Below are 18356 nucleotides of genomic sequence, written 5' to 3'. Positions count from 1 at the left end.
TGGAGCTCAGAAAATCTGATTTCCAACATTCCTCTAATCTCATCAGAGTTCTATAAAGCTCCCTGACAGTAGGTATTTCTTCCCTTCTTACACTGGTCATAAAACCTACTATTATTATCATTAGTCCCTTAGTTCATCTGGCAGCAAAACATTCAGTAGCCCTGAAGGTTCAAAATCCTATTAATGAACCACAAAATGGATTCATGTATCAACAACTCTGCACTGACGTATACTTTTAAAATGTAGTCTTAAAGGAATGCTTTAAAGACATTACAGAAAATGAGAAAAGTGGTGACAGTGAGGTTGTTCACAAACTTTACTCTTTCATTGAGACTTCTACCTGTATGCATACTAAAAATAGATTTTCACATTATTTAACAACAGTATTCATAATCACCTGGTAAATGTGAATCATCTCTCACTCTCTGGTTGCTCAGTTTGATATCTTGGGGTCTGATATGCAGAAATGATTACTATTCCACCCAAAGACAAAGGGAATTATAGTTCCAAGACCTAAATTCCTGTATTTTTTAGGTATGTTGGAAAAACAAAATTCTCCATTTTAAATTGGTAACTTTAGCGTGCAATGAAAAAAACTTGAATTTCCTTGCACTTCAGTTACCTTCTGTAAAATGGTGAGGGCATATTGCTCCATCACTCATAGGAGAGCTGTGCAGCTAAATGAACATTTCTGTAGCACTCAGATCCTAAAGCATTAAGCAACATAGAGGTAATCCTGATGCAGAGTTAAATTCTGCATACAATAAATAATGTAGATAACGTGGTGGACTGTATGAGCATAGTCTGAACGAATAGAATAACCCCTTGCTTATAGGTTATTCACTAAATTACTCATAAAAGCTCATTGTGAGGGCTGAGTAAACTGAGCAGATTTAGAAAAATATTTACACAATTCAGTAAATAATAGTAAGTATGCATAAAAGAGGTTAATTATGATAGTACAGGTAAATGTAAGTATATTTTCTAACATTTAATATAACCTTAATTGTGTTCTACATAGTAATGTAGTTGTAAATACTATTCACAAAGTAGATAGTGCATAAAATACCTGAATTTGCAGGAGTTTGTGATTCCTCAGCAGTGAGACTTCATGTTATGCCTTTTAAAGTAAATTCTAATAAACTGTAATACTACACCAATTATATTCTGAATTAAATAAACATAACGTAGTGTTTTTTTTTTCAACTTTACAGTGTTAACACTGTAGATGTTATGAATTTGTAACGCCAGGTATCCAGATTCCAAAGAACAGCCAAGAGGAGGCAAATCTTAAAAATCTCCAAAAACAATTTAAAAGTCAGCTTTTATAAACACACTTCAATAAATTTTAGAAACTCAGTTTTTCTAGGGCTAGAAGCAGGTTGCTTTCATTTAATTGGAAACATGCCAAACTCAGGCTTCTAGAGGAGTAAAATTTCTGCAGTTACCTTGGAAAGAAAATAGTCAGGCCTTAAATCTACAACTGGCCCAGGACCGACCATTCCTCAACTTTAGCTTCACGGTGATTGCTGACAGAAAATTTCATATTCATCAACAAGAAACACAACATTTTTCTGATCTAGGCTGTATCTACATGTGCATATCTATAAAGGGATTATATTAGAAAATAAAGATTAAAGTGCAATGCTTACCTGGACCGTTAAGGAAGTCTTTAATTTGTACTGTGATAAGAGAAGGTGGAATACCACTTTTAGCATCAACCTCTCCTGCTACTGTCTGCAACCAAATCTTGCAATAATCCAGAGGTTCTGGAAGAGTCTTTCCAGGATCTACAGGTGATAATGATCATAGTCATTAATGACATTCCACGAATATGGCACATAAGAAAATGCTACATACAAAATTAAGTAAAACTAAAAAGTTTAAAGTATATATACAGTAGATAAAATACCTAATACTATAATACAAAGTATTTGTGCCTATAGATAGCTAGCGCATGTATATTACGCGTGTAAGAAAGAAAATTCAATTTCACACAAAATTTAGAAAATTTGAAAAAATGAAGAGTAAAAGATATCACTCATCCCAAGACATATTTTAAAAATATTCAGTTATAGTTTTTGTTAGCAGTAGTACTTGGAAGAGAAGTGATAATCAAAAATTGCTATTTCTGGATTGTAGTACCATTATCTCAAAGAGAATATAGTAACAGAAAGATAAATTATAAAGATCAAAAGACCAGAATGCTACTAGATGTCTAGGACAGAGCACAGTAATAAAGCAGTTATACCATTCTCTTCCAAGATTCACTGACACAGCATGTCTAGCTTTTAAAATCAGCAGCTATTCCTGTACCAACTTGAATGGAAGTCCTATGATCACCCTATAATGTCACAGAAGTATATGAAAATTAATTTCCTCCCAATACTATTCCTTTACTTTCTGCATATAACATATGGCAAAAGCAGTGCTGTAGGTAGCCTTTTTAATCTTCAGCAATTTGCAACCTTTGTTCATATAGTCTTGAATTCTGACACTACATGTTCTAAATACTCAATTACTCTTTAGTTTAGTTTAGTTACTGCTTCTTAAATTGTCAAATGTCTCTTCCACTTATAAAGATTTAAGAGGCATCTTGATGAAAATTCATCTCTCCAATTTTCAGACAATTAAAAATTGTTAGAATTGTTTTATTTAACTGAGTTTTACCAAAAACATTCCTTTAAGAACAGTGTTTATATACCCACTACTAGAGTCAACATATGGTATGGTGGTATCACAGTCATATGTGGACTGGGTATATAAAGTCAGCTTTGGAATTTGTATTTCTTGACCTTATCATGTGATTTATATAAAACTTGGCACATATGAACCCTTATGTGATTTCAAAGAACCTACTGAAACCAATTGATCATGACTTTAGATCTATATGGAAAAGATCAAAAGTTAGCACATTCTTCTGTTTTTATTTGATCAATTTTCAGGCAATGACTTCACAGCAGTATTTGTACTGCATGGTATATGCATTACAGCCTTTCCCTTCCCTCTATTCCCACTATACATTTATGAAGTCAGCTCTCAACAGTTATTTAAGAGCTGTCACTGCATACAACAGAATTGTATATTTTCCATGTGAATTTCTACATTTTTATGGTTCTTAGTCCTTTTCTTTAATTACACTAGCTAGAATGGTAAGGCACACTGTTTTCTATAGCAATTGCTTTAGGGAATATCTTTTTTCCTGTCTAATGTTTGCCTAGAATACTGAAAATAGTAATAAAAGGAATTTTTACCACCGAAGTACACTTTTAAAATATTTTTCCTGACATATGTTGTAAAACATTGCAAAAATTACATTGTGAAATGCTCATCAATCACTAAATCATTTTCATTGTTCCTTCAGAAATATCTGTATAAACCTTTAGGTATACTAATACAGGGGAAAATATTAAAATACACCATTTCTTTCTCTTATTTCTAAAGATATTGTGCCATACTTCCTATAGCAACCTGGATCAACCACTGACTTTTAAGAAATTCCAGCAAATTTAGTCAAATATTGCTTTTACTGTATACACTTACAGGTATTCCTACTATCCTAAGGCATGTTATAGAATAGCTTATAATCATTTCACAGTTCTAGGTGTTTAAAGATGAAAATATTTCTAATGAAAAAAACTTACATAGCAGAAAATCCTTGCATGACATAATACATTAGCTATATAAACACAACCCTCAGGGTGCTGGGAATTGCATCAAGTAAGCAGAGAATGAAAAATTAAAGGAGCCTTGGGACTCCCCAAAGATTACTTTGCCCTGTCATCTCCCAAGGAGTGCAGCACTATCACCTCTTGAATACCTGGGGTACTTCAGGCCTGGGGCATATAAATAGTCAAATAGACCCACAGAACTTACACAGCACAAAGACACCTCAACTTGCAGAATTAGTCTAAGTTCAATTTTGCTTCAAGTGGAACCATCTTATGCTGACATTGAGATAATTATGGAAGCAGGATAATTGCATGGTTGGACCAAGATGATCTTAGCAGTCTCTTCCAACCCTAATGATTCTACAGATCTATGGTTTGGCATCTGTGCCAATGATCCTGAGGGGCCAGTCAAAAAGCTGGTTTGAGTGTTTCCATACACATGACATGGTTAGTTTGGACCTAGGTCCAGACTTGACTACACATCCAGATATAGCAGAAATGAATTAATAAACAATTTTTTATAGCATGAGGAGAAAGCTAAATTCCAGAGGTTTCAAAACCAACTATGTAAGTGCTTATCTCAAAAACATGAAGGGAGTTATGAAGATGAGCTCCCCAGTGTATCTGGGCAGGAAAATCCATTTACGCTGAAGGTCAAAAGAGTAAAATATATGTACGTTGATAAAAAAAGATCTAAGAAAACAGCATATAATTTTTCACAGGATTAAGAATCAGGAAAAGAATAAAACAATATAAATAAATAAGTGCCCATGCCACAGGTCAGAGGAATTGCCAGAAGGGCAACAGAATGAAAAAATGGAGAAAATTTAGGCTGAAAAGTAAGGCATTCCTGTTCTGAGAGAAAAAGGACTCTTCTCCCTCAAGGAAATGATGGAAATGTTGAAAATGTTTAAAAATACACTTGACAGAACAGTATGAAATATACAATAGGGAACAATTATGCATCAGCAGGGAACTGGTCTGAATAATGTATTATAATAGGTCATTTCCATTTCCATTTTCTATGATTCTCCCAAAAATCAACACTTAAATTTGCAGTTATTTGTACGAACAAAATGCTGGAGAAAACCCAAGGGATACATATATAAGCAAAAGGAGAGGCTAGAATTACTCCACAGCAAGCCAAGGGAGAGAAAAGAAAGGCTTGAAAAGTGAAGTGGTGAAGACGGCCAGAAATCCTATCCTCTGGGTGATGTGAAAAATTTGTCTGTAGCAGAAAAAGAAAAATGGTGAGACAACAATCATAGATTGACAACCACGTCTGTAATTTAAAATCTCTAAGACCGAGAAGCTGTGAGGCCGTGAATACTTCCACATTGTTATCCTTTTTTTTTTACACTACTATTATTAGAACAAAAAATCTCTGGTTATTTTTGAATCCACCAAATATTCCAAGCCACTTTTAGTCCTGTTAAGTTCCAAGTCTCACCTCTGGAATTAACAGTTTATGAAGTACCTGAACTTGCTTTGAATTTACAACTTTTGATACTTCCTCCTCATATTAGTAGCAGACAACAAAACCCAAACTTCTGAAGAGATGGGAGATCAAGGAGGAAAGGAGGGAGACAGGAGAAATTCCAGATCTTGAAGATTTTCATGTTACAAAACGTCGTTCTTGGCAGCCAAGACATCATGAGGGCAAAGCCTGGGGCAGACCTTAACTGGGCCTCAGGAATTCCCAGCAGGGGACTGGGCTACCGAGCCGTGTGCCGGATGGCTACTTGGCCCCTCCAGCTGGAACCTCACCCAGGCCAAAGGAGGTCTGCAACGGGTTTTTATTTCAATGGATGAATCATAGTTTGGTCTGCAGTCAATTTTGCAAGCCAGTATGATGCTGCAATCTCCTCTGTATTTCCAACTCCAGACTGGGATGCTTGGTCTTATTTTTAAAATGGTTTCCATTGGAATTTAGAAAACATAATGTGAAAACATTTCTGTTAGCATACTCACAAATGCTGTGTCAGGGAGTTAAAAAATTAGCATTTACAGTATTAGAAGGAATGCACACTCCTAAGGCAGCTCATCTTTACTGCTAGGGCTGCAGACCCACACAGCCATGGATGCAGATGTACTGGTCACTAAATATACTCGGGGGGGGAACAGGTGACATTCCAGCAGAAATCCCTCAGTGCTGGGCTAGGGAACAGTCGTATATCCTTGTCTGCCTCATAGGAAGCACAAGCTGACAGAGAGGCGGTGAATCAGACTTCCTGCCAGATCCAACCCGCACTTCTCTCTATTCTGCCTGAGCTCTCCATTAGATCAGAGGTTACATGTGGTCTTAGCTACTGCATCTGCTCTTCATGGACCCCCTGCCATCAAAGGCGTGGGTGCTAAAAAAAAATAATAAAAAAAGAATATTTTTGGATGGCCTCACAATGGCTATTTCTTTACAAATGATTCGCTGGAGGAAGTTGAAGAAATTCCATGCATAACATATCTACTTGAAAATTTCCCTCCTTTAAAATGAGTAAGAAGCACAATCTCCTCTTTGAAAATAAACAAACAAACAAATAGAAAAAAGATTTTTCAAGAATGCCCAGAGCACAATGCTCAGGAAATGAGGTAATTTTGTATCTGGATTACATTACCTGAAACAAAGCAAATAAAAGTTTAAGAAAATATTTGTAAAAGCAGCTTATGAGGTTACATTAAAAACAATTGCACCCATTTTTATTTAAGTAGAAATGGCCAACTCTCTGTAAGCAAAAACTAACAGTTAGCAGATGCCAGTTTTTAAACGGAGGATGAGCAATGAATAAAAAATGTTGTTTTATAGTATCTTTTAGGCTACTTCTTTAGGATCTTAAGCCATCTCAGGGAACAACTGGTCATTTTAGTAACATTTATTAAGGGTTTAATATTTATCCTATTAATTTATTTACTTTGATTTTTAGTTCCTATACTGGGCAGTAAGTAATATAATTGCAATCAAGCTGTGCAAGTACAGAAATAATTTAAAACACAAACGAAGCAGCTTAACACATCCATATTCAAACTGAACTAACATAATAACCTAATAAGTTTTCCCCTCCTACAAACTGCCTTGCAAGTGGACATAGTTTGAGGGAAATACTGAGGAAATTGAAAGCACAGCCACTAGTCTTTAGCTCCAAGGCAGGCAAACTCTCCCAAATCCAGACACTGGTCTGCTGGAAATGTGTAACTGCTAATTGACACTCTAACAGTACTTAACTTTTAAATATTCTATTTCCTCCTGTTTTCTTAATACACTCTTATTTCTTTCATCTTTCAGGACATGCAAAAAAAAATCACCACAGCTAGTGGACAGAGGAGTCAAGCTCTTTGGATGCGGCTCGGTATTATAGCCGCTGTGCAACGCTCTCTCACGCCTAACAGTGATAACAATATAAAAGTCCTCAAGATTAAGCTTTATTAACTTGAATTCTTCCTAAAACAAGAACAAAGCCCTTATCCCACGTAAAACTTACATGGCCTTGCAACAGTATTAAAAACTTAATTTCTGCACATGTTCAAAGTAGTAAATTATTGCAAAATTCATTTTGTCACTAGCCCAGGATTAACTATTATTCACTACAGAATTCACGCTGGTGCAGTTTTACAGGATAATTTCCCTATTTTATTCAAAAACTCGTAAGATAGACTTTCGTAAGAAACATATTCTCTGTTGACTTACAGGTGAACAATGAATTTTTAAACATATGGATAAGAACCATAAAAAGTCTAAACTGTGATTAGCTTATCTTTAACCCAAAGTTACCTTTGGAGCCATCAAAAAGTAACACCTTCCCTATTTCACAATACTACCTTGTATGAGGATTGCTCTGAAAGTAATTTCTTCTATTTTGTTATGTTGGCCCACGCTGTCAGAAGCGGATGTTGGTATGGCAGTAGAGGCTGAACTTTCCCAATATTGTGTTACATGTTCTGCCGTGGCAGCAGAGCGGCACTCTGACAAAATGGTGTCTGACGTGGACGTGTGTATTGGAGTAAAGGTGCATCATTGAATTCCTCCACGCAGAAAAATGGCACCACTGACATTCACTGATGAATGTTTATGGAGACCAACAGTGAATCTGAGCATAAGGAGGTGGTGGGTGGTGCATTTCAGCAGCAGTGACAGTGAGTCACCTCTTTAGGTGGAGGTTTTTACAAGCGTGGCATGCAGCCTCTTCATTGCTAGCAAAAATGCACAGCTGGTAGAGATGACTAAGTTGAAAAATCATGTTTTGCAGCTGAGAACTTGCTCTATCAAGTAGTGTTTTTGTGCTCTTCGTATCTGTTGTAGTTCCCATAAAAATAAATATTTTCAGAGCAACCTACATATTTGTTTCTGCCATGCAAGATTTGAGAGGATTGTTTTAGAAATGTAGTTTTTCCTAAAAAAGCCTGAGAAATTATAGCACAGTATTTCCTAAGACCTGAATCCAGTGCAGACGAACTAAAATATTCTTATGCAGCATATATGGTGTTTACATATGCAGAGAATATGATTTGAAATGTCACAGTTTTTATTAGCATATTTTGGATATAATTTACATAGGTCTACTACTGTTCAGCTATGTAAGTTAAACTGTAGTAGTATAAGTAATGAGAAACCACCCCCACTGAATTTCCAATAAAACTTTATAACAAACATATATTTTTACTTCAACCCAGTCACCTTAATTTATAAAATATACTTCATTGCATTCTTCATCAGGATGATATATCTCTTTCAGATACAACAGTCAGCAGTCACAATGCCATGAAAAATTGGAGTGACTGATAAAATTGACTACAGCGACTTAGAAAATGCAGTAAAAGGCTCCTGATGTTGCATTGTATGTTATGCAATATATATGGTACACCATTGTACATACGTACACACACATATATAAAGATACAGCTAATTGCCATTTTCCCTCTAATATGAAAGCTAGAAAGTAAAAATAGAAAATTCCAAAAATTCATGTTACAGCAATGCAACGACAACATTAAATCCTGAATGATGCAATCACAAACACACCAGGTCTTCCTAAACCAGAGACAATAAAAACTTTATACTACCTGTTTAGTTATGTTTAAGTGTGGATTAGTTTTATTCATTTATTAATAAATTTAGGATGGTGTTTTTAGGCACTGGAACTTTGGCATCCAACTTCTCAAACTCTTTTGATAAAAGCCATAATGCTTTGGCAGAAAGCACAGGATTCTATCTGGCACACGAGTAAGATATTTATTACTGCCCACAAAAGCAGCAGGATGAGAACAGAACTTCTGTCTCCACATAATGCCTGACTCCCACCTCCACACAATTTTATCTTTGCCTGACAGACAAAAAGCTAAAGAAAAGAGTAAGAACCCTGCAGGACTAATTCTTGGCTGTCCAGGAAAACCTCTTCAGATCTAACTGTTAAGTTAGGTGCTCTCAAGCTGCCATCTTTACAACATGCTTCTGTCCTCTCTGACTCACTTTCAATTTCTAGGAAGGCATTACTTTAGCTTGTGACCAGAGCCTATTTTTTTTATATATAAATGTTCACCTACATACAAAGGTATTAAAAACCACACACTGAAAGCTAATTGTAGAAGCAGAATAGATAGAACTTTGGCCATTTTATCTGTAATAAGCCATACTTCTCCGGCTGCCTTCTCAGATCAGGTCCCTGCATCCTCAAGAACGGTTTTTATTTACTTATTTATTTGACAACAGTCTGCAAAGTAACCATACATCTCATTAAATTCTTACTGTCTGTACCGTCTGTCAGGCAAATGAACTGCAATGATTTCATTTCTCTCTTTCAGGAATACGCACGAGAGTGAAAAAGATTTTTATCAGGTACTTCTCTAATGCTTTTCTTTAAATTTTATCAGTATAATTATACGGGCAAATATTGCGATATTCAGCCATAAGAAATGCTTTTCATGAAATCTCCTTGGTTTACAACTCTTCTGTCCTTAAAATAAAACAAGGAATTACAGTAATGTGACAATCCCTATGACAATCCGGTGCTGAGAAAGTAATACTGAGGAGCAGGAAGAGCTGGTTGCTAAAAGGTCAAATCTTAATTAATTTCAAATGTTTTACACACTTAATGTGATTCAGCTACGCTGTACAACCTTAAAACACAACTATGTACTGATTAATTTGTAAAGATGTCCTAGAAATCTGTCAGTTGTTTTCCTTTCTGCCACTCCAGTAATGTGGAGTGCCAGTTCTTTGACATTTATAGCCAGGAATGACTGTTCAATGACCTTACCTGTACACTTGTAGTCTGAGGCTACTCCCTTAAGCCCAGCATCAAACACCGACACTTCTATCTTCTGCTTTCTGTGGTGGCAGCTGAGGAGCACGGAGGGCTGTGATACAACCAGGTAGAGAAATGGCTGTAGCTCTATGTCACCCGTGCCCCTGCGACCAGGCTGCCGAACGATAGTTATACCAAGGGCTTGTCGAGCAGAGGACCTTGTGGAAGCATGCAGGGTTTCCAGTGACAGAAGACCTGGTTTTCTTCCAGAAGTCAAGGGAACATTGCTGTTCAAAAGGTCATCTGCTGTGACGGATGAAATAGATGGCTGACTGGCCCTCTTTGCGTCATGGCTGCTACCTGAGCCTGCTTCTGGAAGGTTCAAGGAGCTTTTGCTTATTTTCTCACCAACTTTCTGATCTTGTGGTGATTTCAATTTAGGTAAAGCAGTGCATGAGTAAGTCATTAAGGAGATCCGACTTGCTGTAACAAAAATGTCAAAAGGGATGAAATTGAGGTTCTTCACAATGGATGACTGGCGGGAAGGCTGGGCAATGCGGTGCTGGCTGGTGCCACTATGCTGCTCGATTTGAACAATTCTGATCTTAACGCTGTCACTGCCAATTCCACTGTCCTGTGCCCCACTGTACCGGGAAGAAGTCTCAACCATTCCTCCATCTGATACATCCATTTTTTTTTGCTCTTGTTTGGAAACCTTCAAAAGAAAATATTATATTAGCTTATGATATCCATATCCCAGCTGTTTCCATTTCAGTGGCAGCAAACAATCACTATATAAACATGATGTCAAAAAAGAGAATTATAAAAGATATCTGCCAAGTTAACTTAAACACAGTAATCATTCAAAAAAACACAGCAGGTGTCTGTTCCAATGAGATGATGACTCTCAACGGATTAAGTGCCAAAACAATATGTGAAGGAAAAATAAAAGGAATTATGATTTCTAGATTTAAACTTCATTCTTCAAAAAACTCATTTGTTATATTTGAAAGATTCTACAAGAAATTTATGGCTTAATCCATATCTCTGTAAAAGAAAAAGCCCCATCATAAGTATTTTCTAGTTTTGAGTACTAACGTTTTTCCGTGATTGTAAAACAGAATGCAATATAAATCTAATACAAAATCACAAAATGACAAAACGGAAATTGTAAGATGAAAAGTGTAAATATTATGTTGTAGAAAGAATATTTTTCTTAGAGAAATGGAAATGACAGCTGCCTTATATAAAATTTCAAAGTTGAAGTATGTATAGACTGCCCGTGTGACAGTGTGATTCTTAGCTTAGCAGGGCCCACCCAGCGTACATGATCTCATCTGTGACATCCACAGGGTTTCAGATGAGAAATCATTCCCTATCGACATATTTCAAAAAGAAAACATACATCACTGAAGAGACAGTAAAAAAAACCCTTCTGTTGTAGGAAATATTACAGTGAAACAAAACAAATCTGCAGGGCTTACCATCCAGGGACAGGGTAGTATAGCAAGAAAGAGAGACCCATGAAAAGGAGGTGCTTTAAGTTACAAACACTTCACTTCAAATTTTGCTACTGAAATAAACAGAAATCCTATAAAGAACTTGAAGAGAAGGTAGGAAGTCTATATGCAAAACTATTTGGAAAAAAAAGACTCTATAAATTCAATAATAGTAATAACAACAATGATGTAAAGCCAGCTCCTGTGATTCATACGGAGTTTACAGATCTGTATCACCCATCACAGCTTGCACAGCATAACCAGCACTTCCATCTGTGCCTTCCAGAAGAAACATTTCTGCTCCACATAGTACAAGTTAACATAAGAAATGCCCTAATCAATCAGATTCACGACCCATCCAACCCAATACACTGTTTTTGACAGCAACAGGAGGACACAATATTGGGAGAGACTGTGGACCCTGGTACTTCCTGCAATTTGCTCTCTCTGTAGAAATTAGGTGGTTGAAGGCATTAAAGAAAAGCCGCTTTTTTAAAAGGTTTCTTTATATTGCTCTTTTTGAAACAAAGGGAAAAAAAATCCTTCCCCCTTTTTCTTTAAAGGCATGACCATACTGGAGAAAAGTATTACAGAGGAAATCCTAAAACAGAACCCTTAACTAGCTGAGATTTTCTTTGAAAAGATTTTTGCCAGCTCTGGTTACAATCTTTTCAGATTCACTCATGTACATATTTTTCAAATAACCAATAAACTTCCTTGCGGCTGATTTGTATGACAGACTCATATCAGTGACTTGTAAAAGTGGTATCACTTTTAATGCAGCCTCTGTAAAAATATCTGGAGACCATTCTAACGAATTACTTGCATTATAAGCAAAGGAACCATGACTCCTCCTGATAAGCTAGCAAAGTTATACTATTTATGTCTCAGCTCCTCTGTCTGGTAAACTATAAAGCGTTTTGCCCATATCCTGTACTGATGGTACTTTCAAAATGACATAGATAGTTTCATTGCTCATGCATTCAGGGCCAGCAAAAGACAGAAGGGATGGAGCTATGGAATGATGTTGCTATGTCATTCCATGGAAAAACTGAAAAGAAGTAGAAGGCATGTGCTACTACACCCAGCACTTAATTGATGCATAGCCTTCAGTTTAAAACTATAAAGATTTTTCTTAAAGCGCAGAGTTCTGAGGAGAATTGCTTCCTGTTTTTTCTGAATGCATTTTCTCACTTCTTTAGGTCAAATGTATTTGACTAAAAACCTAGTTCCTTTTTTCTGTGTTGTTTTATAAGTCAATATGTATTAAATACACTCATCTGTGTGAAGCACCTCAAGGAAGGTAGAAAAACGGCTCTGCCTCCATCCCCATTCAGATCTTAGCATCTCTGCTAACACTACTGTAAAGGTGTTAATTGGTCCCAACTGCTGTGTTTCCTGCTACGTGGACACTCAACTGAAAGAATGACTGAGGCCCCTGAGTCAATTCATGCAGGTCACTGAACAGCAGTCAGATGGCAACTTCTGCTCAGTATTAAGCAGCTTGAGATATGAACCACCGCCCAAAATGCAAAAAGCATCACATACTACTGCAAATTTCCATGCCACCCAGTTCCACAATTAAACTTTGACTTATTTATTCTCTTACCATATATATTACAAAGGTTGGAACAAGTGAGAAATGATTTGCAAGACAGCCTTCAATAACATTACTGTTTACACAATAAAGGTGCAGAAGTACCACTGGAACTTTTTGCATCTATTTCGGCTCAATAAGCATTGAGTCCTCTTCCAAGTCGCACAGTTAACCCAAAAATATGCCTAGTAATAAACGTGGGCATCATTTAGCTATTTCTCTAATGGGATAGCACATGAGAGGCAAGGACCCTCAGGATAACTCCTCCAAAAAGATTTTTGCTTTACCGTAGAATAAATGGGCCAATACTTTATAGACATCAGGAACAGCAATATCAACTCGCTGCTAGCAAATGCAATGGTAACATTTATCATTGGGCTGTATTATATCAATTCTCTTACTCTTTACATAACCCATTTAAAATGAACAATAAAAGTTTTCTTTAATTAGCTACTGGTGTGCATTAACATGATTATGATTAAACCATAAAAAACAACTGTACATTACTCTGGTCCCCTATCCCATGTGTTTTAAATTATTTTAGTTGAAAATGTACTTTGAGTCCCTTTTAAAAGTTCGACCTTCTGCTTTCAGAGAATTAAATGCATATTACTGTAGTGGAGAAGATAATGTTTCAGACCTCCAGGCATATATTAAACACACTGGCAGCACATTAGACAAAATGCTTTACTTATTAGATACTTCCTATTCTAAACAGTGTCATCAAAGGCTAAAAACAAAATCCATATAAAAGCTGCACAATGCTTCCACACAGAACCTGTGCCAAAATCCCTGTACTTTCCAACTAATGAGGAAAGGATGTGTACTCTTAACATATGAATGTAAGATTTTCCAAGCATTCACTTTAGGAAACAGGACTATTGATTCCACATGGCTTATGTTAAATGAAACTGTATTGGTAAAATAACCTTTAAGATATTTGGCATGATAACTGTAATTAAACAATATTCAAAGGAGTAAAACAAAAGGGAATTTGGTTCCACAATGGCTAATTAAAATAAAATGAAAAAACACAGCATGTCATCTATCAAGATAAATTGTTATTGTTTAAGAACTATTTAAATACTGTTAAAATATACTTTTAGATAAAATCTGAAAGGACTGGAAAAATATTTGTGGCTTAAAAATGGATAGTTTGGCGAAGAAAAAAGTATAGGATGCTGAAATTTTATGCTGAGATAATAGCTTTAAAGCTTTGAGCATAACCAGATGGTACTTAAATCAGAGGAATTCTACAGTTTCACTGTCAGAATGAGTTGCAATATGGAAAGGTTTTCAATAGCTAGAAAAAACATGTCAAGATGATAGTTTACTTAGATCACTTCGGTGCATTTTCTCGTCTTTTCACAGTTATATATCCTATCAATACTAGACACCATAAGAAAGGTGTTGAAAGCTACACGAGTAGCTAGGGAACAACGGCTAATTCTTCCTTTTCATGTGTTGAGATAGGTAACTTTTCTAGCTTAACCCCTTGAGTTCAATAGGGCATATGACATATATATCTATCTAGTGAAAGGGCATGGAAATAGCACGTCCTGCACACTGAGTACACACTGAGAAGTACATCATAAAATCCAAGTAAATAAATAGATTTGCTTTACAGAATTGGCAAGCACTCCCACCTGAAGCCAGTGCAACCGTAGCCAGGTAACTCATTTATTTTCTATTTCTGATAAAAGCTTTCAGATGGTAGAGTCTTATCTTCAAAGTTTTCACATCATAAAGAGAGGTAACAAAACTATCAAGGTAAACACACAAATAGACTTCAGACTATTAACATGTTTTCCAAATCAGAGAATGGTGTTGTACAACTGACAACGGTTTTCATTACATCTTCACTTTCTTAGTCTCTCAAGAGTTTTCAACAATAATAAATGTAAACATGTGCAAAGTTTCCCCATACACCTTTCTATCAGTTTTATTTTCTTTTACTGGCACTTTACAGACTAATTATCTAATTAATAGATCCACGGTAAGCAACATAATCTTTGGAAGTGCAACTGCTCAAGATCAAAAACATCTACATCTGCATAATTTTTCCAGCTTCTCAGATTAATTATGACTATATAATGGCTCTATTGAAGTAAAATTTCCAGCCTCCAGCACAGCCATTCCTTAACTCTGATCAAAAACCTTCAGCCAATCATGAGATCATTCTTCACATTACATAAATTATGGAAAGAGTCACAAGTGTGAAACCACAGAATCAAAGTGCCAATCACATCTGGTACATCACTGTGACATGTGACCTAGTTCTATTTCTCTTGCTAAAGCAGTAGTATTTTCATGGAAATAAAAACTGCTTACCACAAAAAGTGAGCTACAGAAAAGGAATGTCTTTCATTTTTTTCCCCCTGTTGTGCTTAAACTGCAATCAAGAAGAAAACATTTTGTATTTTCTTTCTGGATTTATTCTAGATACTTGATCTATTTCAACAAAGATTCTCTAACTGTCTTTAATGCACAACTGTTTTCTAAAGATTTATTTTTTTGTAAAGCTGTTTACTACATTGTTCTACAAAACAGTTTTATTTTCATTTGTACATAAGTTACATGAATGACTAAAATTCTGGTAATTATTTTTTACACTGACACATTCATCTGACATGGAAAATATAATGAAGCACACACACAAACATTTCAGGGTACTAAATTACTTCTTCCAGTCTAATACAATTACCCTTAAGTTTTAAATTAAAACTTCAGTCCTGCAGCTTACTATAGACAACTTGTTGGCATTTGTACTGATGTAACAATGCAGAAAGAGTTCTATATCCAAAGCTTCCTACAGGAAGGGAACTATTAAATTAAATAAAACTCAGGAATATCAGAAATTTCTGAAACAGTTTATTCCATATAAAAGTCAAATGTATTTTTTCACTAACAGACTTTCTTTTTAATCAGAATTTGCTGTAAAATTACATGATCGTGACGCATATAGTCTCACAGACCTACAGGATTCAATTTGATTTTTCACAGTACTGCAGGAATTATGTGAAAGATGGGATGGAGAGGAGCAGTACAAACTCAGCTTTTTTCTGTAATGTTCTTCCAGCTCCTCAAATCTGGGTTAAGAGGCCACATTCTATTAAACCTCGATCCAAATATGCATAAATCAAAGCCATGCTAAATGTTCCAATTGTAACATGGTTATATGCAAATGCTAAATCCTAATTCCAGCAGAATTATTGTTTTTCAATCTTAATATAAATAGTATGTTTATTATGCTATACTATTAAAGGTCAGTAAGACTCTGTTCTTTTTTTTTTTAAGGATGCATTTACAAGTTGAAAGAAAAACAGGTTAAAATCTGGCAGAATTCTTTGTCCAACAGCAATTATAACAGCATAATATTTTTTAAAAACGTATTAGCTTTTTGCACTACTTTTTCAAATTTAACTTCAGATATTTTAAGTTTGCATCTTTTTTTTTACATAAAAAAAATTTGCATTAAAATAATTATATATTTTTACTTTAAACACGATGAGGATTTGTTCATTTTAGCACATTCTTTTTCAGGTTTGGGCCAAGAAACAATCTTTTCCCATGAGAGACTTGCTTGTATACTTCACTTGGGCCTGCTGAAAAAATATTTCATCTTGATTTTGTATGATATTCTCTAACATTTCAGCATTACAATTTCAATATTAAACTGGTGTTGTACTAGTCTCAGATTTAAATCCCATTTCCATGCAGAAAGATTACTCAACCAAACTGTGGTTTAGCATTGATCTGATCTTACAGAAAGAAGTTTGTCTCACCAAGTTAACTGAACGTGTCAAGAGGCTGAGTTAACTCACATACACTGATGTGCCCAAATATGCTGAAAAAAAAAATAACAACAAAACAAACAACAACAATCACGTAAATACTTGCAAGTTTAGATACTTAAGGCTGTAGTTTCACAACAAAAGACTGCTCTCAAACACTGGAGGAAGACCAATGGTCGTATTTCAGAGCCCAGTATGGCAACATAAATAGGTTTGCCATTGCACAGCCTGCACTGGGATTACTTGAAGGGGTATTGCCACTGACCAGCCCCAGGAAATCACAGAGCGACTGGGTGGCACTTCCTCCACTACTGGGATTAGGTGCAAAAAAATCTGGCTCCAACACACTATGTTTTCTTGACTTGGTGATCAATTATGGATCAGAAACTCTCTTAAGTGACGAGGATTTTTAAAGTGAGAACTCAACAATTTTTAGATGAGTTAAGAATACTAAATACAGAAATATCAGATGATTCAGTGTTATGACATCCGGAGATGAGAAGTTTAACAAAGTTGTTTACTCCCACTGGAGTAAGTTGGAATATTCTGCCATTAACTAATATTCAATATTCTGTAAAATAACTGAAAAGGTGCAGAAGCAGATGCCAAATACCATGGCAGTGATTCAAAGCCGGATTCAACAAAGCCTTGGAATGCTAATTTAGGCATTGTTTTCTAGGAAAGGATGAATGAATGTATGTCATTATTCCAACACAGAAAATTGTTAACTGACTATGAGAACGTAGAATCTACCTGCAGCCCCTTAATCAAACAAGTTTAGAGCAAAGTGAACCATGTACCAAATGAAATGCTCATTTTCCTTCAGATATATTAGAGCCTTGCATGTTTTCAGCATCTTAAAGACAATTAAAATAACTAAAACCACAACAGATAAGGGGATATTACACACAAACATTGCTCAAGTCAACAAACTTCCTTCTGCACTATTTCCAGTAATGTCAGACTACATGCCAGAAAAATCCACAGTGCAGCAATCTCCAGTGAGAAATATCCAACTGCTGGCAAACAATTGCTCACTGAAATATATGCTGGGATGTTGAGTGCCTAAAGTTTTAAAGCTTCCAGATGTCTGGAAAATTATCTTTTCTGCCTTAATTTTTTTTTCTATTTTTTAAAGTTGTTACATCTCATGTGTATCAAGCCAGATACACTTCTACCTTGTTCAGTTTTTGACTAAATCATCTTTCAATTTCTGTAGAGCACCTTACAAAAAGACATCATGGGGAAGTAAAGCACATGAAGTACCATAAGAACTAAAGACGAGGAAATGAAGAGTTTCAGAATACAGTTGGTTTGGTGTAGGCCATCACAAAATAGTCACGTTTCATCTACAGCAAAATAAGAGTTAAAGAAAAGTATAAAATTAATGAATGGAACAAAAAAGCCAACAGCATATAAGCAACCAATGTTCTGCTTGAATTACTACACAAATACTAACAAATTTTAAATGCTTACAGAGATATCTTTACTATGTACTTGTATCATATATACAAATGCATATCACAAAAATGTGTATCTTCTATTTAAAAAATAGGTTTCAA

General features: G+C 35.6%; 1 protein-coding gene across 7 annotated transcripts in view; it reads right to left on the bottom strand.

Annotated features, from left to right (window-relative positions):
• Positions 1-18356, bottom strand: part of VPS13B (vacuolar protein sorting 13 homolog B) — a 416489-nt gene that overhangs the window by 103240 nt on the left and 294893 nt on the right. For all 7 annotated transcript variants that reach the window (XM_010709173.3, XM_010709170.3, XM_019614165.2 and 4 more), the window contains 2 exons: positions 9917-10619; positions 1653-1790 (listed from right to left, as the gene is read on the bottom strand). In XM_010709173.3, coding sequence (XP_010707475.1) covers positions 1653-1790; positions 9917-10619 — 841 coding nt within the window. The remainder of the gene's footprint in view (positions 1-1652; positions 1791-9916; positions 10620-18356) is intronic.

Source organism: Meleagris gallopavo, chromosome 3, assembly GCF_000146605.3.
Source record: "Meleagris gallopavo isolate NT-WF06-2002-E0010 breed Aviagen turkey brand Nicholas breeding stock chromosome 3, Turkey_5.1, whole genome shotgun sequence".
In the NCBI taxonomy this organism is placed as follows: Eukaryota; Metazoa; Chordata; class Aves; order Galliformes; family Phasianidae; genus Meleagris; species Meleagris gallopavo.
This window is presented reverse-complemented; position numbering and strand designations above follow the sequence as displayed.